The following is a 24230-nucleotide window of genomic DNA, read 5'->3' as shown; positions in this document are numbered from 1 at the left end:
AAAGAGGTTTAATTGGGTCACGGTTCTGCAGGTTGTAGAGAAAGCATGGTGCTGGCATCTTCTCAGCTTCTGTTGAGGTCCCAGTGAGCTTTGACCCATGGCAGGAGGTGAAGTGGGAACAGGCACATCACATGGCAAGACAGAGAGAGTAAGAAAGAGGAAGGGAGGTGCACACTCTTTTAAACAACCAGATCTCATGAGAACTCAGCATGAGATCTCATTCATTACCACAAAGAAGGCACGAAGCCATTCATGAGAGATCCACTCCCAGGATGCATTCATCTCCCACCAGGCCCCATATCCAACACTGGAGATTACATTTCAACATGAGATTTGGAGGGGACAAACACACAAACAATATCATTCCATCCTTGGCCCCCCAAATCTCATATCCTACTCATACTGCAAAATACAACCATCCCCTCACAGTAGTGCTCAAAAGTCTCAAGGCATTCTAGTGTCAACTCAAAAGACCCAAATTCTTGAATATCATCTGAGACTCAAGTCAGATTCCTTCCACCCATGAGCATGTGAGCACAAGGAAAAGTTATTTACTTTCACGATACAATGGTGGTATAAGCATTAGGTAAACATTCTCATTCCAAAAGGGGGAAATAAGCTAAAAAAAAGAGACGACAGGCCCCACACAAGTCCAAAACCCAGGACATCAGTCATTGAATTTTAAAGCTTAAATAGTCTTTGACTCCATGTCCCACACTCAGGGCACGCTGGTGTAAGAGGTAGGCTCCCAAGGGCTGAGGAAAATCCATCCCTTTGGCTTTGCAGGGTGCAGCCACCATGGCTGCTCCCATGGGTTGGAGTTGAGTGCCTGTGGCTTTTTCAGGCTTATGATGCAAGCTGCAAGTGGCTGTACCATTCCAGGGTCTGGAGGGTGGTGGCCCCCTTCCCACAGCTCTACTAGGCAATGCCCCTTTGGGGACTTGGTATGGGGGCTTCAACCCAAAACTTTTCCTCTGCACTTCCCTAGTAGAGACTCTCTTTGGGGGCCCTGCCCCTGAAGTAGCCTTCTGCCTGGGCACCCAACTTTCCCCATATATCCCCTAAAATTCAGGGGGAAGTCAGCAAGCCTCCTTCAGTTTTGCATTCTGTGCACCTATATATTTGATACCATGTGGAAAATGCCAAGACTTATGGCTCATGCCCTCAGGTGTGGTGGCAGGAGATTTACCTGAGGCCCTTTGAGCCATAGCTGGAGCTAAAGCAGCCTGAACATGGCGAGTAGCATTGTGAAGCTGCACAGGTCACTGGTGCCCTGGCCCTGGCTCCTGAAACCATTATGTCCTCCTAGGCCTCTGGGCCTGTGATGGGAGGGAGATGCCTCAAAGACTTCTGAAATGGCTTTGAGGCTTTTCACTCATTGTCTTGCATATTAGCACATGGCTCCCTTTTAGTCATGCAAATCTCTCTAGCAACTGGTTGTTCCCAGCCCACATAAATTCCTCTCCTGAAAAATGCTTTTTTTTTTCTCTATCACGTGACTAGGTTGTGATTTTTTTCAAACGTTTATCCTCTGCTTCCCTTTTAAATAGAAGTTCCAACTTTAAGTCATTCCTTTTTGCCTGTATCTGATCATAGGCTGTTAGAAGCAGCCATGCCACATCTTGAACACTTTGCTGCTTGCTTCTTCTGCCAGATATCCCAGGTTATTACTCTTAAATTCAAACTTCCACAGATCCCTAGGACATGAACACAATACAGCCAAGTTATTTGCTAGGGGGTAAAATGCATGACCTTCACTCCAATTCTGAATAACTTCCTAATTTCCATCTGCTACCTCATCAGACTGGTCTTCACTGTCCATATTTCCATCAGGTTGTGAATTTGGTCACAACCATTTAATCAGTGTCTAACAAGTTTCTAACTTTCCCTCATCTTCCTGTGTTCTTTTGAGCCCCCCAAACTCTTCCAACCTCTGCCCCTTTCACAGTTCCAAAGCTGCTTCCACATCTTCAGGGATCTTTATAGCAATACTCCACTCATGGTATGAATTTTCAGTGTTAGCTCATTTTTTATATTGCTATAAAGAAATATCTGAGACTGGATAATTTTTAAAGAAAAGAGGTTTAATTGGCTCGTGGTTCTGCAGGCTGTACAGGAAGTGTGATGCCAGCTGTGCTCAGCTTCTGGGGAGGCCTCAGAGAGCTTTTGCTTATGGTCGAAAGTGACGCCAGAGCAGGCATGTCACAAGTGAGAGAGGGAGCAGGAAAGGTGAGGGGAGATGCTACACTTTTTAAAGAATCAGATCTTGCATGGACTCAGAGAAAGAAATAACTCATTACCATCTTGCTTGAACTCAGAGTGATAAATCACTCATTATCATAAGAAGGGCACCAAGCCATTCATGAGGGATCTACCCCTATGACCTAAACACCTTTCTCCAGCCCCTACCCCCAACATTGGGTGATACGGTTTAGATGTTTGTTCCCTCCAAATCTCATGTTGAAATGTCATCCTGAACATTAGAGGTGGGGCCTGGTGAGAGGTGATAGAATCATGGAGGCAGATTCCTTACAAATGGTTTAGCACCAACTCCTTGATAAGTGAGTTCTCTCTCATGATAACTGGTTATGATATCTGGCATGATATCTGGTTGTTTCAAAGTGTGGGACCTCCTCCTTCTCTCTCCTGCTTTTGCCATGTGACATGCCTGCTCCCCCTTTGCCTTCCTTTATAACTATATGCCTCCTAATGTCCTCACCAAAAATGGGTGCTGGCACCATGTTTCCTATTCAGCCTGTATCTTGGAACTAAATAACTTGTCTTTTATTTCGTAATGTTATAGGTGGAAGAAACTCATCTCCAGATGAGACTTTGAACTTGGGACTTTTGAGTTAATGCTTTGGAGGACTATTGTGAAGGCATGACTGTGTTTCGAAATGTGAGAAGGACATGAGATTTGGGGCCCAGGGGTGGAATGATATAGTTTGAATATTTCTCCCCTCCAAATTTCATGTTGAAATGTGATTCCTAAAGTTGGAGGTGCGGCCTGGTGAAAGGTTATTGAATTATAGGGACGAATCCTTCGTGAATGATTTAGCATCAATACCTTGGTGATAAGTGAGTTCTCACTCAGTTAGTTCATATGAGATCTGATTGTTTAAAGAGTCTGGGACCTCCCCCTTCTCTTTCTTGCTCCCCTCCTCACCAGGTGATGCACCTGCGCCGCCTTAACCTGCTGCCATGACTGTTAGCTTTCTTAGGCCTTTACCAGACACAGATGCCAGCACCATGCTTCCTGTACAGCCTGCAAAACTGTGAGTCAGCTAAACCTCTTTTCTTTATAAATTACCCAGTCTCAGGTATTTTGTTTTATAGCAGTGTAAAAATGGACTAATACAATAGGGATCACATTGCGATGTAAGATTTTGAGAGGATAAACATCTAAACTATATTGATAAAGTTTTCTCTTTTGGAATTAATCTCATTTTTCTGTCAATTGAAGCGCACTGGAATGTGTGGGAAATAGTCAGGAGGCTTCTTTGTGGTGGGTAGAGGGAGAAAGCTGGTTTTAGGTTTCCCTACTCAATGACTGGCCTATACCACCCAACCTGAAGAGGGGAGGGGGATTAATGTGCTATCATGACTTTAAGAACAGGTAAATACCATTTATTAACTGATTATTTTGTAATTAAAATCAGAACACTCAAAAATGAATACTGGTTAAGTAACTAACATTTTCCCTCCAAATTTTCTTAAAGAACTTCCAATATTTTGTAAATGAAATGCCAAAATTATATGGCTTCACATGAAGTGTAGTCAAATGTATATGTGACTGGTGGCTAAAAATCATCTCTAAAAAGAATATGTTACTCTAGCACATTATACTGATTCAAATCTGAGTTTTTTTAATTAGAGAAATTACAATTCTGGACACTCTTTGTCTTTATTTACACATGTAACATTCTCCAAGAAATCTGCTGTGATTTTCTACCTTATATTTATCTCTCTTTCTGTAGATAAGATATAGCATCTAATTCTACATGATTATAGATTTTGTGCTGTTTGTTTTGTGACTAATCTAATCTGTCAAGTGGCTAGAAACTCCTCAGTGACAGAGTGAATTTCATGTTTCTACTCTGTTTCCTATGCTGCCTCACACACTACTTGGAAAAGTTCAAGAAAAATGCAGCTCATCCTTTAGGATCCTTTAGAATCCTTTCACCACGAATAAAATTGCTGAATAAAACAACATCCTTATAGGTGTGGTTATGAATTGCATTTGAATGTCACATGAGGATTTTATTTTTAAAATGCTACTTTTTGTAAAAAGAGTCAAGTTTTTTGAAATGTAACTATAAAACTGTAATTGTGATGATCGTTTTAAATTTAAAGCTCTTGCTTAAGAATTTTTCTGTAAGAACCAATCAATTTTTTTCTTAAAAAAAAACCACATGCATAACTCCTACTATATGCCACACAAGATTTTAAGTGCTTTACAGATGTTAACTCACTGAATCTTCAAGACATTTTGTAGAATGTAGATTTCCTTAGATGTGGAAAATATTTATGACTATGTATGTTCAGAGGGCTTACCTAAGGGATGCAATCATATGATACAACATCATGAGCAGCTGCACAACATTATTGGCCATATATTATATTTGAAATTTTAGTTAAAATTAAAATGTCTTCAGATTTAAGTCAACATTCACGGAGAAGAGCTCTGACATGAAGAAAACACAAAGACATGAAGGTGGTTGTGATATGTAGAGAAAAGTAAACATTAAAGGGAGGATGATTTTTGTACTCTGTCGTTATGCTGACACAGGGCTGACTGAGAGCAATCTTTAAGCAAATTTGCTAAACAAGGGCCTTCAATAATGTTTTAAAAGTAATTTTTGCCTCTCTTCTCCCTTCCAAAGCATTGGCAATGCCCTCAGTCTCATACCCTTTTCTGTCTCCAACTTAAATAGGTATTAATTTATCTGAGTAAATTTTAGAATTCAAAATTTAAAAAATGGACAGCTGTGTTAGTTGGCAATGAGTATTAAAAATAACCTGGATTTTGTACAGATTTTTTTTTTTTTTTTTTTTTACCTTGGAGAAGTCGTTTTTCTCTCCTATTCTGTCATTGAAAGGTTAAAACCACATCCAGGGAAGAGAGAAGTCACTGCTGAGTGTTGCGAGGAACCAGTCATCAGGCTTTGATTAAAATCAGAGGGTGCAAGAAGGAGCCAGTTCCAGAATGTTGATGACAACAAAACAAACTTTTGTTTTGAAAATGTGTTCATCTCTCACTGAGCAGCCTGTTTATCCTAAGTGTCTTGCAAAATCTGATGTGTTTGCTATCAGAACACTACTGTTTGCAATCCTACCTAAGCATATTTGCAGCTGCAGGATACCATAGTTCTTGATTTTTAAAGAACCAAAGATAAATGTCCTAGTAAAAATTCACTATATGAAGGCACTTAAAATATTACCATAAATACCATACCTAGACACTTAAAATATACCATAAAATGTACCATAAATGAGTTTAGAAATACTCATTCAATTATTCAATAAAATTTTTTATCAGTGCCTTCCATGTGTAAGATACTGCTCTAGATGCTAGGGCTATGGTGCTGGCTGTGCTGCTGGACAAAGCAATATCCCTTCTCTTATGGGTCATATTCTTCTGAAGGTGGTGGTTGAAGAGGGGTAAGGATGGTTTGGAAAGGGGTAGATAATATGTAAACAAATAAATTTATAGGATGATTTCAAAGAGTGATAAGTGCTGTGATTGTGGGTGGGAAAGGAACTTTTTAGATTAGATATTCAAGGACATCCTCACCATGAGCTTAGTCCTGGGTGACAAAAAGGAGCCAGCCATGGGAAATTATCGGGGCAGGGTGGTTGAGCAGAGGGAAAATCCAGCACAAAAACCCAATAGCAGGGATGGACTGTAATGAGGAACAAAGCAAAGGTCATTCACTGGAGCAACGGGAGCATAGATGAAAGTGGTAGAATTTGAGGACACAGAAGAAGGTAGGAGTCAGACTGTCTAGGACTTTGGAAGCTATGGTGAGTTTCAATTAAAATTTTTTTTGGAAGCCATTGGAAGGGTTTTTAACAAGGGAAAGGTATGATCTAATGCATGATTTAAAAAGATCATTTTGGCTGCTTTGTAGAGAATGGATTATAATGGAGCAGGATATAGCAGAAAGTTTTATTTTGGAAAAATTTTTTGTTAGAAATTTCATTTAATGCATGAGTAATAAGTGATTGCTTTTCTGGAATTTATATTAGGAAGTAAGACAAATAATAAATTACTATTATGCCAAGATTAGTTTGTAAATAACAAAGAAAATGCTTTCAACCTAGATGACGGGTTGATAGGTGCAGGAAACCACCGTGGCACATGCACACCTACCTAGCAAACCTGCACATTCTGCACATGTATGCCAGAACTTAAAATAAAATAAATTGAAAAAAGAAAATACTTTCAAAATAATTTTCCTTATGGCTTAAAACACAATTATGTTTTGTGGAAAATTTTAATGGAAATATTCAGATATCTCTTATCTATTCTACTTGGTTAATAATCTCAATATAACTTCTCTGTTAGTTTAGCAAAGAACATTTCAATAGATATTCATTTGGCTGAGAATATAAAGTTATATATCTACATTTTTCTTTTTTTGAGGTGGAGTTATTTGACTCTTTTTATTACTCTTTTATTATTTCTTTTTGGCTTTGGTTTTGCACAGCTTTGTACACACACAAAAAATTAGGCACCTCCATGTTTTAGCTACAAATTGTTCTATTTTTTTGACCCTAGAGAAATCAGTTTTGAAGTGTCCTGATAATTATTTTAATACAAAAGAGAAAGGTTCCAACACTACTGCATTTGTAATTACAGTATGAAAGACACACACACACATGAATTTATAGCAGAGCATGTATTCCATGTTAGATGGACAATGAACTAGGAATTTAGACACCCTTATTTGGGATTCAGTTAGGGTTTAATTCTGGAATTTAAAAAAAAACATTTTTTTCATGATTGATTGTAATATCACATCTCCCTTTATTTCAAATGTGTAAAACATGAGCAGAGGCTATCATTTTATTTTGCAGAGCTTTTCCATAAGGCCTTAAAATATTTCAAAAATTGAGTACCTTGCAGAAGCAAATCTTTCTGGGGAGCAAAAGGGACAGCCCCACCGTAGCTAGCCTCAGTGAATTCTGACTTGTCTGAGTCAAGGTGCTTAACTACTCTTCAGCTTCTGTCACTGGGAAAAAGGATCAGTATTCATTCCCAGTTGAATAGAATTCCTTGACTTGGGAAACTCTTTAGGTTTCCTAATTTGGCTCTGAAATTGCCTATCAAATATTTATAAGGCACTTACTATATGCAAAGCTATCTTGATTTTTGTCTCTATCAATAAGCATCTTCATCAGTGGCTACTCCACAATATGTGACTACACTGAAACCATCTCTGAGAGTGAAAAGTTTATCTCCCAAGTCTATACTTGAGCCTTTCCTTCTAATTATATAAGTTCATATAGCCTATTGTAGCGTGCAGAAATTTCTCACTACCTCAGTTTGGACATAGTAGCCATGTGTCCTTTGGCAAATTATTAAGGATATTTGTGAGCTTCAGTAAAATATAGATATTAGATAATAGATAATAACCTCTGTAAAATATAGGTGATATTTTTGATTCTATCACTGATTTAGTCAGATAACAGTTTTCACATGATATCTGGTAAACATCCAGTGAAAGGTGCTGTGTGATTGTTATTGTTACTGTTATGGCCATGATTCCATTTGGTACTCTACTAGAACTCGGTAGTAACATATGAAAACGTTCAATGAGTGGCTACTACGGGCCTGTGCACATGTGCTACAGGGTATACAAACATGACTAAAATGGGATACTAACCTCAAAGGAATTTATAGTTTATTTGGGGAGGCATGAACAGAACCAGTTTTGTTACAAAAGAATCCTGTGAACAAGTGCCCTTGGCCTTCCAAGGAACAGCTTTGCTAAGAAACTTCATTTATGTTTAATCTGTGCCAAGCAACTAAAAGAGTTCTGGACCAAAGGGCTCCTGAGTTCATATACATTGTGATGTCTGGTGGTCTCTGGGCGTAGTGGAGTAGGTTCTTACCTACCAATTATGAGAATGGATTCTCTTCTAAAATTGCAACTCTTCTCTTTTGACTTAATTGTTGATTTATAAATTTCCTTTTTTCTTTTTTCCATGGGTTAAATTATCTCATCTTTTCTTCACACTGATTTCTTTTCCATGAACTTGTAGTAAATGTCATTTCAGGTTTATACCACTTCCTTTCTTTTCATGCTGTGTTTCCTAATATGAATGTGTTTAATAAGGTCAATTCTCCTCCAAGATGCCAACCAGACACCATTACCTTTTGGGATTTTGGGCTTGTGCCATTCTGAGTTAGGGGGTTTTGGATCTTGTGTCTTTCACTGGTTAAACAACCAGAGAAATCTTGAAGTTAGTTCAGCCCATCTTCCTTATGAAACAACTTACCCGAATACAAATATATACTTGTTGGTCTTATATATTTATCTCCTCTTATTTGTTAAAAAAGTCGTGTTCTTTTAAGTGAGGCCATTTTTGTGGTATTATTTGTAAAACCTCTTAAGAATACAATATCTTCCATATAACCACAGAGAATGAGTTTGGCTTTCTGGCATTGGAAATAATACCACAAAACTTGGTAGCTTAATGGAAAAAATAAGAGAATTTACATACTGGAAAGGGAATTGTGGAATTGGAGCTAAAGTTTTACAGCAGTGCAATAAAGAAATTTCCAGAGCTTTTGCTGACAATCTCCTAAGAGCAGGACAGTCTTTGGTGGTCATTTTCAGATCTACTCTTCGGATGACTTAGAGCTTTCTTAGTGATGTGAGTGAGTCGTTAGTGTAATTTGGTGATGATTTGCCATCGGTTTGGGAGTGATCATGGTTAAAGTATACAGAGAAGGTCTCCATTGCTTATCTTGAATGTGTTATAAAGTCAAAATAATTTGATCTAGTCAGCTGTTTTTTATGTTAAAATTCACCTACCACTGTGGTGGACTTTGTCAAGTACTTGTTAGGTAGGTAGATATGTTTTAACTGCTGTTTTTTACTTGGGGTGTGAGAATTAGTTCCATGAGGGACTTATAACCTTGTCATTTCATAATTTAAAGACAAGTAATGGCAAGGCCCCCAGCATTCACATGCTTGCAACAACTCTGAGTTCATGCAGGGGAGGAAATCTGAGCTACACTTTTTAATCTTGTCTGCTCAGGTAGGATAGTACTGTCACATGCAGGCCGCCAGGCTGGCTCCTCTCTCTTAATTTCCCATTCTCCAGCTCTGTAGACACTCTACTCCCTTCTGTACCAGCTGTGATTTTTGCTCACTGCCACCTTTTAAGTAAGCCATCTTGCCTTGTTGCTTTAATTACACTCCAAAGGAATTACTTCCCTTTTCCCCCGACTATGGGAAAAACAATTATTGAGAGAAATTCTCCTTGGCAAAAGTGGGTAGCTAAACTTTGCTCTTCCCAGTGATTTCAAAGAGAAATATAATAATCACTTGACAATGATAAGAAACGATGCTCTTATTCATCTGGTACATACATATATGGCTGAACTACTTGATTATTGCCTGTGCCATTCTGATTGATTGATAACAATGTTCTAAATATTTTGATAATGATCATTGATAGGGCGTGTACCTACTAACAAAGTTATATGTGTTCATTATATAAAATTTGAAAAATACAGAAATAATTGTTTTATTTTATTCTATAGTTGGTATTGTTAGCACAGAGAAGTGAGTTTGAGTTTTCTAAGCTGGTTATATATTCAGCAGCAGGTTGAACTCATTGGTTTCAATTGTTTATTGAGTCTAATCACTTTTTTAGGTAACAGAAGTTTATCTCTTTTCTCCTGATTCTTATACTTCATTTTTTGTTTCTCATAGCATTGTCAATACTATGTTAAACAGTAATAGTAATAGTGGGCACCCTTGTCTTGTTCCAGATTTTAAAGTGCATCTATACTTTCTCCATTAAGTGTAATGGCTGTTGTAGGTTTTTGATCTACTGTATAGAAATTTCACTGTTTCCTAACTTTAAATCACTCATAAGTACTGTATTAGTTTTCTATCGCTGCGTAACAGAGTTCTATAACTTGGCAGCATGAAATAGTGCTTATCTTATCTCACAGTTCTGTAGGTCAGAAGTCTGGGTGCATTCAACTGAGTTCTCTGCTCAGGGTCTCAACAAGTGTCTGAGATGAAGGTAGGAGCAGTGTTGGGCGGTTACCTAGAGGCTTGGGGGAAGAATCATTTTCAGAGTTCATTCAGGCAGAATCCATTTCCTTGTGACTGTAGATCTGATGTCCTTTTTTCCTGACTGGCCCTCAGGTTGGGGCTATCTTCTGCTCCTAGAGGCAGCTTGCATTCCTTCTTCTGTGGCCCCTCTATGCACAAACCAGAAAATGCGCAAGGAATTCTTCTCCCACTGGGAATCTCTCTGGCTTCTCTTACTACCAGCTAGAGAAAGTTCTCTGCCTTTAAAGGGACTCATGTGATTAAATTAGGCCCACTTACTCACTATCTTAAGGTCGGCCATGCCATATAATATAACACAATCATGGGAATCATATCTCATTATATTCACAGGTTCCAGAGACTAGGTTGAGCATATTAAGGGGGTCATTTTTGAAATTCTGCCTAACACAAGTACATACCCAACTTTTGTTATGTACTGTTATATTTTTGTTCATATTCTTCTACTCCTTTCTCAAAGCATATACACATGTATTAGAGAGGCTCTATCAAGCTTGCCCAACCAGACTTATTTTGTTATTGTTGTTCTATTTTGTTTTGTTTTAGGCTTTTAGCAGCCCGAAGCCATGGTTTTTAGCTTCTGTCTCTGGTGATAAGCAGAAAAGGGGGGATGAGGAAGGGGCTTTACTGGCCCAACAAGAAACAGAAACTAAGAACCCGTGACTATTCTCTCCCATGGACACCCCTGCAAATCTACTTTTTCTAAAAAATCGGTTTGACTTTGTGAACCCAATTTATCTTTGCTATCTGTTTGGCCTTACTCAGGTTAATTAATTTCCTTTTGTCTCCTTTTCCTTATCATTGAAATGGGAATATTAGTGGTACCTATCTCAGAAAGTACATAGGAATTTTGTAGTAAGTCTTAGCTATGTAATTATTACTATGTTAACCAAACTAAAATACTATTACTTTGTAATCTTCTTTATTTTCTTAACTACATTATAATTATTTTCCCTTAGTTCAAGCATTCCTAGGTGACATCATTTTAATGGCTGCAAAGTATTTCATTGTGTAGGTGTACTGTAATCTCTTTTTATAAATCCCTGCTTGTTGGAGATTGCTTATATAATTTTTCGTTTTATAAACTACACTGAGATGAACAACTTGTAGGTTGTTGTACGCTATTTTTATTTGATTCCTTAGAATAAATTCATAGAGATGGAATTGATTTAAGGAGAACTGGCTTACAAAGGCTTGTGATATATTTTTCCAAATTGCCCAAATTGCCCTATAGAAAGATTGAACTAATCCGCACATTTCCTTCCTCTTAGTCCCAGAAATATCATTTACTTTTAATGACACTTTTTATATTATAGAATAATATCTTTAGAGACTGAGTCATAGGTAGTCAGTACTTTGGGACAGTGGAAGAAAAAGGAGAAATAATTCAAGTCAAAACTCATGGGGGAAGTGGTCATGAAAAGAAGTCTGAGCTGAAGAATAAGTTTTGTGGGAAAGGAGAATGTGAAAAACATGTATAAATACTTTTGGACTAACCAGGAAATAGGAAGTCTGGCACAGGTAGGGTGGATAGGATCTACATGTAGCTCTGAGATATGACAAAGGTTTTGGTAAGGATTACTAACACTGCAACAGAATTTTATTTAATTTTTATACATGGCACAATATTTTAAAGTAGCTTATATAATAAAGAGATGCCACATTATTATGGTGAACTGTATTCCCGTATTCTGTGGTTTAAATGATAACTTGTAAATGAGTGATGTTTTAAAAGTTTGTTAGGTCTGTCTGCATTTCATTGTTTAAAGAAGAGACCCAAAGGGTTTTTCAAGTACTCTGGTGATTACTTAATTTAAATGTTGAATGATACACTCCTAATTTTGGGAACTATATACCTAGCATCTAATCCAGCAAATATCTCAGTACTAGATTTCTGAAAATAAAAAAGTGAAATTTCAGCAACTCCTTTGGACTACAAAGATCTAGTGCAACTTACATAATACAACAATGTGTGGATTGCTTAATCTTAATGGTGCCTTTTGGGCAGCTGGTGTAGTTGCTCCTATTGAGTATATCTATTAGCTCACTAGAAAAGAATGACATCACATGATGAGGGCACTTGTTCAAGGGTGTGAACCTGTCTCCATCCCTGTATGCATCCTTCCTCTTTAAACCCCCATCCCTTCTACACCATACTCAACAACTGCACACACATAGGGCTTGATGAGTTGGTTGGCTTCACAATGCACTGGAGCAAGAGTAATCCATTTGGTATCAACAAAATGAGGAAGAGAATAAATACATGTTATCTAGAGGATTACTGGACTTTTATTAGTTCTTGAAGTCACTTCAGAACCAAATATCTAGATTTGATTCATAATAGATGCCTTATAAATGCTTCTGAATGAATATTTGCATAGGCCAACTGTTCAGTTATGTAAGTCAGCAAAAAAGTTAAAAAGACATTAAAAGTTCTATTTGAATGACCAATAAAAGAAAGGCAAGACATTTGATTACATCCTGCATGTTTTCTTTCTCACTGGAAATACAACCTGATCAGAATTTATCTACCTTAGCTAGCGAACAATGTCCTAACTAAAGGAGCTTGGGAATCACAGTGTAATTTTAGATGTTATAGATCTGACATAGTCCCAGCTCTGATACTAAATGGCTATTATCTTGGGCAAATCACCTATCCCTCTTGCCTTGGTTATTTTTTCTCCTGTGAAATGAACAAATTAGACTACACAATTTTTAGATTCTTTCCAGTTCTAACCTTTTATATCTTTCTCTAATAAAATATTTGTCTTATACCAATAAGAGGGAAATGTGGAATAACTTCATCTAAAGCTCTACACTTTGGACAAATGCAAGATTTTTTTTTTTTAACTGTTAATGTATTTGACCTAAGATAACCACCTTGGCTTAAATAAAGTTCACATAAATCCTCCAACTGCTTCTTAATAGTATGAAAATTGTTACCCCATCCCCAATTCCAGCATGTCAGATGAGTATCAGGAAGCCTAAACCGAAGCAGCCCAAGACTATTGTAATACTTCCAGCCTTACTTAACCTCTATCATACTGCCATGCTCAAAGATGTAGCAAGGAACCAGCAGTGCAATTCTGACATTAACTATGTGGACTTAGTTCAAATTTCATAGATATACAGCCGAGTCCCCCACAACACTGCCCTGACTTCAGACACCATCTGCAAGCCTGAGAGATTCCTAACCACCTGCACCTCTGACAAACTGGCTACAAATTCAGTTTTCCCACTATCCTCTTGCATTTGATGATTTACTAGAACTACTTGTAGAACTCAGGAAAGTACTATACTTACAATTTTATTATAGAGGATACAAATTAGGACCAGTCAAAAGAAGAGACCCCCATGGCAAGGTCTGGGAGGGTCCCAAACACTAAGCTTCCATGTCCTTAGGATTAATACACCTCCTACTGTATTAATGGGTATCATCAACCAGGGAAGATCATCTGAATTGTGGGTATCCAGGGTTTTTAATTAGGTTTCAGTCTGTAGACATAATTGAGTGAATAATTGATCATGTGACTGAACTCAGTCTCTAGAAGGTCAGGCTGATATCATGTGGTTCAAAGCCCTGACCCTCTAATCACATGGTTGGTCTTTCAAGTATGGCCAGTCCCCATCCTGAAATTCTTTAGGGTTCCACAATGAGTCACCTCATTAACAGAAATTGAGACATGGTCCAAGGTGTCCACCACAACTAATAAAGACATTCTTATCATTAAGGAAATTCCAAGGGCTTAGAGACTCCCTTCCAGAAACCAGGGACAATGACTAGTCAAACTCTTTATTACACAGTAAGACTTAAAAGTAGTATCAGAATATTTTGTTTGTTTTAAAATCTTAGAAACTTTTCCAATTGGAAGTAGTCTTCTGGAATTAGCATATTCTTAGATTAATAATTCTTCACATAATGATCATACCAAGGAAACACAGTTGATTTTGGTTGATTGCTGAGACTTGTTTGTACTAGATTTACAGCATGCCTTTAAAAACAAAAACAAACAAGTGAAAGAAAGGTACTGCCCAACACTGCAAGAATTATACACAATTTATGTTATTCACTGGGCCTAAAAAATTATTGCTAGATCTTTATTTTAAAGTGGTCTCCTATTCAGCAGCAGAAAATTGAAGATAATTAATGCTGTCTTTATGAGGGGCTGTGGAGTATGGGATTGCTGTGGCATCAAGTTCAACACACTGAGAGCTGAGATTTGATGCATTTCTAGAGATAGTGTTAAATGAGATCACTGGATCCTGCTAAGTATTTTCTAGTGTTCTTTTGCCGTATGTTTGGTGTCATTCATCAGCGGGGAATGGTTGAAATGTGAAGCATAAATTGGCAGAGTAGAGAGAACCTATGCGTTTTAATACCATAGCCACAGACATCCAGGGCTTCTAACATTTTCTCCTAGATCTTCCTGAATATGGAGAGCAGGACAAGAACACCAGTGATTTTATTGGAATGAAGCCAAGACAATAACATTTTTGTATGCTCTTTATAAGATAGCTCTGAAGAATGAACAAATAAAAAGAATAGGGTCACCATGTATATCATTGTTTGGCAAGTGACAAGTAAGACAGTAAGCAATCCTCAGTCTGTAGCATGACAAGGAAATACTCAAGACAGACACTGACCTGTATTTTGAATGAGGTGACCTGATGAAGCAAAGGTTTGGGCCTAATAGTGAGTCAAGGAGCCATTTCAAAGATTGGCTACAGTCACTCATTAAAAGGGATAGAACACAACTGTGCTGATTGTAGAATTAACTGTGACTTGTCCATACAATAGATGGAGGATGCAATCTGTTTTATAGAAGGCATATCTTAAAGGGCCTTGTAGCTTTGTTAAGAACAGATGATAGTCAGCAGGCTGAAATTTTCTCTCTAGTGGATCACTTTGATAAATTCTCAAGGTTTTATTTGTATACATTACCACAAGACATAGACTTCAGTTACAATGGCAGCAAATATAATACATACTATTGACTATGAATTTTTAGGTAAGATAAAATGCTTCTTAAAAGATTGTTAGTCAGAAATCTGGAGATTGGTACTTTTTTTCAGAAAGAATGTCAGCTCAAGCTAATGGCTGTATACTGCATTGTGACATTTATTTTTATTTAGAAGTTGGATTTTTGTGATTTAAAAAAGTAATGCAAATCTTCATTTAAAAGTTTAAATGGCATAAAGACAGCCAGTTTTCATATAGTAGTAAAATTGTTTGAATTTTAGACAATGATTGATGGCCTCTCTAGACTGTATCTTAAACAAAAGGACTTACTGCACTTTTTTGATTATCAGTATTATGCAAATATACCAGTAAACAACTGCTTTCTGAGATCTTAGGGAAGTAATGATTAATGAAGTATAAAAATGTAATTGTAATTGTATCATGCAAATTATGTCAATGAGATACATTAGTGACATATGCTAAAAAAAAGAGAGAGAATAAAAGACTCCCTCTCTCCCCAAATCTTACAACACATTAAATCTGTCTTCTATTGCATGTTGAACATAACAGTATCAGGAACTTGATGAAAGTTGGTTATTCATTTATGATGATGATGAGGCTGCTGAAGCAATTGGTATAGTTTTGTGCATTACAGAGAAGGTTGTATGCCAGTTAACAAATATACACCCACTATGTGCCCAACACATAGGGAAATAAGAGTCATGGTTTGTGACCTCCATGGATTCTAACATTTCTTCTCATTAATTAATTCCTTCTCTTGATATTTACTGAATGCCAGTATGTACCAAGTATTGACCATGGCACTGGGAATAAGGGTGTCCAGAAGACAAAATCTTTTTCTTGATGGAGTTGACGGTTTAATGGAGTCATGGCATATGCTTCTGAAACAGTTGAAGGATGAGTAATACACAGAAAATCATCAGGAGAAAATTATGTGGGGTATAACCATTACACCAGATTGTTTTGTAGAGGAGAGAGATTGGCACTGAACTTTGTGGCTAATATTTTAGGCCATGAGATGGGAAATATATTCAAAGAGCTGGAAATTACATGGGAGAGAGTATGATCAGAGATTTAAGCCACAGGCTATTACCTAGAGAATGCTTGGGTATACATTGACTTATAATGAAGAAAGATGAATTTCAATTTGCTGCTTTGGTATGTTGAAGAAAAATTAAAAGTGTAACTCCAGAGAAGTAAGTTCAGAAAGTTAACCAAAAAAAAAAAAGCACAACACTCAAATTGTCTTATCCTCATGACCAAACAACCAGATTGACTCAAGTGCCACCATTACACTGAACTAATTTTAATGAAATTGACTGGATTATCAGGAAGGGCTGACTTTTTTGTCCTCACCAGAAGTATATATGGATTTTATCTTTAACTAGACTCATAGTATGCTTTAGGGTTAAATAGACATTTTTTATTAATTCTGGCTCAATTCTTTTCTGTGTGTTCCATGTGCCTTAATTTGTTGGTCTTCTAGTATCTTTGCATTTGGTCTATAGGTTTGATTGGCTTTTTCAAAGACCGATTTTCTCTAAAATGTATAGGTATCTTTTATTTTTGAAAGGACACTCTTCTCATTAAAAATTTCCATCATATAAAATAGGTAGATGCCAAGGCACAGGGAACAAGCACATATATTTCAGTAAAGAGCTAGATTCCCAAACAGTGAAGCAACAAATGCATTTTATACATAGTTAGATGTCCAGGCACAGTAAGCAACACACACAAACTTCAATAAATAAGTAGATGCCAAGGCACAGAAGACCAACACATAGATTTCAATAAGTAGTTGGATGCTGAGACTGTGAACTAATACACACAGTTTCAATAAGCTGAGGCACAGAAGCTGAGGCACAGCAAACCAACACACACATTTCAATAATAGATAGATGCCCAGGCACAAAAAGCCTATACACATTTCAATAAGTAGATAGATGAGAAAAACATTCTCATTAAATAATTAATTATTGTACTACAACTTTGAGAATGCTTTGGAAAATCTTTCCAAACTACTGTAACAATAAACTAAATGGGCCAGTTGGAAATTTCTTGCTGGAAAAAACATAATGTGTTATAGGAGGGATGGTTTACTGAAACACCTAACTGGTACAGTCTGTTTTTGCTATTAAAACAACGTTGCCAGCGGTCAAATAAAGTAGTCTTTTATTCCTGAATCATTGTACCTCCCATATTACAACTAATTACTGGACTAGCTTTTTCTTTAATTCATAGATGAAACACTAATAATTACTTCAGTCATAATAAACAGTTTTTATTAGGATAAAAATGTCTTGTGCATCTATTATTACCAATATTTGGAGCATAACTGATATTTTCAGTCAAGGAACTTGACTCTTTGGACCTGAGGTTGCCTGGGCTGCTTTCTGTGTAACCCTCCTAACTCCTGTACTTGTAATGGCGTGTTTCTTCTTGTCCCTCCAATTCAACTGTAGGAGTCCCTTCCTAAAGATGTTGTACAAAGCAGAGGCGAAAGATTTGAGAAAGTTAAAGACATAGTTCCTACCCTCAAGACATAAGGGACTATTATACACATACTGACATTATCTCATTTCAATATGTTCTACATATTATACTGATACTATGTTTATCAGTGTTAAAGGAGTGGTGTCACACACAATGGCTGTATAGAATGAGAGATTATTCAGCTACAGAGAGATCAAGAAAGGTTTTCTGCAGAAGATGGGACAGGAAGGATAGGAGGATTTAGATAGGTAATTTTTAGTGAGGGGCGGGCAGGAAAAATGGCATTTTTTGGCATTTGCAAAATATTCTGTAACTAGAGTAAACAAAATGAAATAAGAAGAACAAATAAATAGAGACTAGAAAACCACTTAGGAGTCTATAATACTATGTTTGCTTTTAAAGCGATAAGACACTCAACGAGAAAGGACAGAAAAACAAGGTGTGGGTTGAGAGGCAACATGAAAGTGGATCAAACAACATATATGGGTGCTGGCTCAGATGTGATATCTGAGGCTCCAGAATTGGAAGTTTATGCCATCAAGTAAATTCATGTGTGTGTGTGTATGTGTGTGTGTGTGTGTGTGTGTGTATATATATATATACACATATATATATATGTGTGTGTAGATATATATATATATATTTTTTTTGAGACACAGACTCACTCTGTTACCCAGTCGGGAGTGCAGTGGTGTGATCTCTGCTCACTGCAACCTCTGCCTCTCAGGTTCAAGTGAATCTCGTGCCTCAGCCTCCTGAGTAGCTGGGACTACAGGCATGCGCCACCATGCCTAGCTAGTAAATTCATTAATATCAAGTCACAGATATGTCACTGTAACTCCACATATGTATGTACAAATATTTATATATCCATATTTTCTGAGTATTTGAATAATTTGAAAAATAAGCAGGGAAAATTGAAGCTTACTCTACATATTCACTGAGTAAAATTATTAAGAGAGTATTTCTTGTAATATACTATGAACTAGGATCAATTCACAAGGGAATATGCAAGAGAGAAAGTAGCTAATGTAGTCCTGGAGGCACAGATAGGAGTAGTTTGTCCAAAAGGAAATGATGCTCCATTGAGCTTTGTAGTTATTGGACCATATATAGAGTTAGTTTATTTCTGTCCAATGTGTTTTCTTCAAGAAAGATTGAGAAACTAGACTATAAGAGGTAGGGGTTTGCAAACCATTTTGTATGAAAAACACTTGAAGAAATACAAGACTAGTATTATTTTAAGATATGTGAAAGGCTGACATTTAGTAAATGGACTGATTACCCGTGATGCTCTAGAAAACAAGATTAAAATATGTTGAGTAAATTTTAGCTCCTGGTAACAGAAAACATTCTACAACTCATACAGCTCAAATGGAAAAGATTTTTTCCTGAGTAGTGCTGAGACTTTCTTCTCACATACTTAATGGCGTCCCTAAGTAATTTCTGCTTTGTATAGAAGTCTGGACTAGATAACATTTTCCTGCACTCTGTAAGATTTGTGATTCTGTCTTCTCATGAGAGGTGATGTGGACAGTCCTCTATGTGCATAATAAATGGAGCCCATTTTGTTTCCTTCTGTTCTCAGAATCCCCTCAGTTACATTTCTGTTTTATTCACATTAACTTGGGTCTTGGTGGTAGTGCCATCTAGCACAATGCCTAGATACAGTAGACACTCAAAACTACTTGCTGCTGGATTGATTTACATTTATAAATATGCAGAGGAATAGAAGCATAATTATCGAATTTACCATGGCTTTGAATAGTAAACAACCACAGAGCCTGACTCTGGCTAACACATGTACAGACATGGGGGAGAGATGATGGGATAACATCCAGAATAAAACCTTAGCAAACATGAGCTCTATTATCTATGAGTAAAGTAGCCTGGCAGATTCATTAACTTTGGTAACCTTAACAGTTGATAGAATTGTTTAAGGTGGCCCAAATGAATGGAGATCCATTGTATTACCAACTATTTTGTTCTTTGCAAGCTGGCAATAAACATATACTCTCCTTCCTCCAGGCTTCTTTGACCTCATTATTTCTCTTATGTTAGTGTCCAGTGTTTTACAGTTATCAGGTGAATTGATTAATTTTTTCATAGAATATTCAAATACTTTGTCCTGTCTACTTCTCAGAACTCTAATCATCAACAAAGATATACAACTGTAATGTGCCAAGGTTCGCAGGAAGATATTTTAGAAAATAACCCATATTCCTTTAGTTCCATGTACCGGGTAGCTCTTGGAAACTCTATGAAAGGCTGTGTGTATGATGAGACTCTGTACATAAGTGTCTGGAATACAAGTGCTGGTGGGCTAGACAGATAATAATGTTCTCAAGGCTTGTCAGGAGGCTGTTGCCAGAGACCAGAGAAAATGGCTTCCGACTGCTTTTGTCAAACCAGCTTGCAGACATCCTTGTTCTGACCCCAGTTCCCACATGACCCTTGCCAGTCTTGTCAGGGCTTCAGTTTTCCGGAGATTCTGTGGTAACTTCAGTGCTGCTCTACTCACATCCGTAGAGATGTACGCAAATAATCCACATCAGTTTTGATTCTTTAGTAAAATAGTATATTTCCACACATTTCTTAGGAAAAAACAATTTATAAAAGTAATGCATGATCTATGTAGAAAATTAGTGAATTTGAGACAAACAAAACGAGGAAATCAAAAGTCCCTCTAGTTCTGCTGTCTAGAGTTAACCAATGAAAACAATGACATACACCCTAGGCTTTTATCTGTGCACAAAATTACATATTTGGGTTTTTTTCAAAAATGGAACCACATAATCAGTACAGTTTGGCAATTTGCTTTTTAAAAAGTTAACACCGAATCACAAACATTAAAGTCTGCCTATATTTCAATTATGTGAAAGTACTATAATTTATCTTCTGTTGGATACTTAGGTGGTCCTGATTTATCAATATTATGAATGTATTTGTTATTACTAATATACTAATGATAAATGATATTTCTTTTACAGAAATACTCTCCCCACATTTATTGGTGGCTAAATGATTAGTGCTTCTTCCAAGTCATGCTGTGGAGTAACCCCTTTCCAAGGCTGGGGTTGGGGGTTAAAGGTGGGGAGAGAGTAATGATGAGTGCCTGGGCAGTGCCCTACTGTTCTGGGGAGAAACCTGGGCACTGGGCTCCCTCAGAAGAGGACTCCATGCCTTTCCACATCTGGTGACCACACTGCTGTTTATAGGGGAGAGAGGAGAAGCAGAGAAGTGTGCACTATGTAACTCAAAACAAAAGGAGTTACACAAACAAAAGCTCAGAAGGGCATGGTGCATCTGGGACAGATGAGACCTTCACAGTGGTTGTATTGTAGGGAATTTGCAGGGGAGATGAGAATATAGAAGTAGCCTTCAGATGCATCATCAAGAAGCTAGCTGAGGAGTTTGTACTTTATTGTGTAGACAAAGAAGGTTTTCATAAAAATCTTCAACCATTGGTATCATCGGGTCAAATTAAGATGTACATTTCTTTCTAGTCTTGATTTTCTTTTTACTTGTGTTTTGGTCTTTGTTACATCATCTTTTAATGGTGGCAAATTGACCCAAGTTTCACTTTTCAGTTTTACCCTTTGTTTATTTATTTCTTATTTGTTTGGACATCCAAGATGTTTTCAAAGCCACCTTATATGTTCCACAACTGTTTGTTTGGAAGTCAAAGCTGGGACCAGTGATTTGCTTAGTTCTAACATGTAGCTGGGACAATTTTATAGAACTGATTCCATGAAATGATCTCTTCAAAATCTTGGGTGGTCAGGAAATGGACACATGAAACCACGAAATACATTGTTACTGTTAAGTCACAATGGTAGTGTAGAGAGAAACTCCTTTCCTCAAAGTCCTTAGAAAATTCCATTGCATACTTTCTGGAATGTTTTAGCCAAGTTAAGGCTAGGGCAAAGGGATATAGAAAAAGAAATATAAAATTGAAGAGAGTGGTATCCTTGTAGTTAACAAGCAGAAAATCTAAAAGTAACATTTGTCTTATACCATTTACAAATTAATATCAGATGGTCTAAATTCATTTTGTAAAACTATTTGTTAGCTTATCTATAATTTATTTATTTAAAAATACTTCATTGAAATAAAACAGATGTGCATTGGCTTTGCATTTACTATTCTCAGAAGTATGAGAAGGTCAGTTACTGATATCAACGTTTGTTCTGCCTTAGGTGATTCTGTTTATGCATATTTGACTTACTATAGAAGTTATCAATTTTGTAGTTCTAATGTCAATTTGAATTCAAATGATTCAATTGTCTCCATGAATGTTTCTGCTATCATTCATTTCTTTCTATCAGTATTTTGCACAATAGCATCACTCTGTGGAAAGTGAAATGAATGTCATCTAGCATAGCTAGTTAAGTTTTAAAAAATTATAGGATTGAAAAAAAGCCTGCACCAACTAATTTCCCTGTTTTCTTCTTTTCTAGGTGACAATGGCCAATATTGGAATAAATGGAAATCATTCTCTGGAAACTTGTGAAACAACACTTTTTGCTCTCCGAATGGCAACATGGAATCAGATCTTAGATCCTTGGGTATATATTCTTCTACGGAAGGCTGTCCTTAAGAATCTCTACAAGCTTGCCAGTCGATGCTGTGGAGTGCATGTCATCAGCTTACATATTTGGGAGCTTAGCTCCATTAAAAATTCCTTAAAGGTTGCTGCTATTTCTGAGTCACCAGTTGCAGAGAAATCAGCAAGCACCTAATTTAACAGGACAGTAAGTCAGTGTAGGGCTAGAACAAAATTAAGACATGTTTGGCAATATTTCAGTTAGTTAAATACCTGTAGCCTAACTGGAGAATTCAGACCTCATCATGTAGTTTGAAGATACTTTTGTCAGATTCATGTTTTGAAATTTGTCAAATAAACAGTATAATTGTACATTTTTCACTTGTTTTTGCCAATGGGAGGTAGACACAATGAAATAATGCCATGGGAGTCACACTGAAAGCAATTTTGAGCTTTATCTGTCTTATTTATGCTTTGAGTGAATCATCTGTTGCAGTCTAATGACTTTATTTGGCCTATTTGCCAGAAAATATCTTATTGTGGCCTGCATAGTGAAATGGTTATTTTGAGATCACTGCTCTGTAGCTAATCCTTATAAATTAGGCTCAATAAAATAAAGCACTCTTATTTTTTGATCTGGCCTATTTTGCCCATCATTATGTAGCCTCAATTAATACATGCATGGTCATGACACCTGGAATTCATGACGGTTTATTGTAACAACCTCTGCATATTCCAGGTCTGGTGGACAGGTTGCCTGATCTTGCAATCCTGTCTAGAATGGGCCCATTCTTGTCATATTTGACAAACAGGACTACTTACATTTATTATTAAGAAGGTCGATTGTTGTTGGAAGTGTTTTTTGATGTCACAGACTAGCGATTTTCAAATAATCATTTTTTTCTCTGAAAATTTTGCGCATGATTGTGCAATAAATAATTTTTAGAGAAACAAAGACTCTATCTCAGCCCATTGATGGACAACTAGAATTACAGCAGTTTCAAAACTCTACCATGGATAATGCAAACAAACAGAAGCTACATGCCAGTGATAGGTGCAAAGAATATTGGCAAAAGGTGCTTTACCTTGAGCCATTATTTGTGTTAGAGAACTTTAAAAGAAACATAATCAATATATAATATTCAAAGACTGTCTGAAGCTAGTGTGTTTCTTCTTTACAGACATGTACACACAGACATCAGAAAATTCTGTTGATAGCAGGTTCATTAAATTTGTAAGATGGCATATTCTAAAGCCTGTGCTACCAGTACTAAGAGGAGAAGAATGGCAATTTGCCAAGCACTTGGGGATTATTATAACGATTAACTAGGCGATCAAGAGATAATCTGTCTCCAAATTTTCCAGTAATAATTGAGACTTTTTCTTTGCTTGTTTGTGTAATTCAACCAAAAGAATTTCAGTACTCATTCAAATTGTCCTAGATCTGTCAGAAATAAGGGTAGGCAGTCCTGCTTTATAGTAGGGAAATGCATTTCTGTGTAAGAGTTCTTTGCTTTCATTAACTTGGATTCATTTAAAAATTAATCTTCTCTGTTAGGTGATTTCAGATTCTCTAGGAAATCTGTGTAGTTCAATGAGACTTAAATTATTATGCTCGTAAATATCTGCTTTTGATTGGTAATTTACATTGGAAGTCATGTTAACTTTTAGTGATGTTTTTGTAAATTCCCATAAGTAAATTAAAAGGAATTAAGCAAATAGCCTTACTGAAGATTTAAAGGCAATAATTTTTCAGTAAGTTTAAAGAAGAGAAACACAAACGTATTGGCACATGATATTCTGATTTTAAGGCCAGTAAATAATTAATAACACAAATTTAGGTTATTCTCATTTATAAAGCACATAGTAGATGCTTGGTAAATACTTGCCA

At 36.8% G+C, this 24230-nt stretch overlaps 1 protein-coding gene across 3 annotated transcripts in view; it reads left to right on the top strand.

Annotated features, from left to right (window-relative positions):
• PTGFR (prostaglandin F receptor) overlaps window positions 1-23900 on the top strand; it is a 43487-nt gene extending 19587 nt beyond the window's left edge. The window contains exons 4-5 of one of the 3 annotated variants that reach the window (XM_023207500.1): window positions 18196-18334; window positions 22254-22861. In XM_023207500.1, coding sequence (XP_023063268.1) covers window positions 18196-18304 — 109 coding nt within the window. In that variant the 3' untranslated portion in view covers window positions 18305-18334; window positions 22254-22861. Of the gene's footprint in view, window positions 1-18195; window positions 18335-22253 lie in introns of all 3 variants that reach the window. The other 2 variants (XM_023207496.1, XM_023207507.1) reach the window with 2 other exon arrangements.
• Window positions 23901-24230: the final 330 nt, after the last annotated feature.

The sequence above is a fragment of the Piliocolobus tephrosceles genome, chromosome 1 (assembly GCF_002776525.5).
Source record: "Piliocolobus tephrosceles isolate RC106 chromosome 1, ASM277652v3, whole genome shotgun sequence".
Lineage (NCBI taxonomy): Eukaryota > Metazoa > Chordata > Mammalia > Primates > Cercopithecidae > Piliocolobus > Piliocolobus tephrosceles.
Note: the sequence above shows the minus strand (reverse complement) of the source record. Positions and strands in the feature narration are given on the sequence as shown.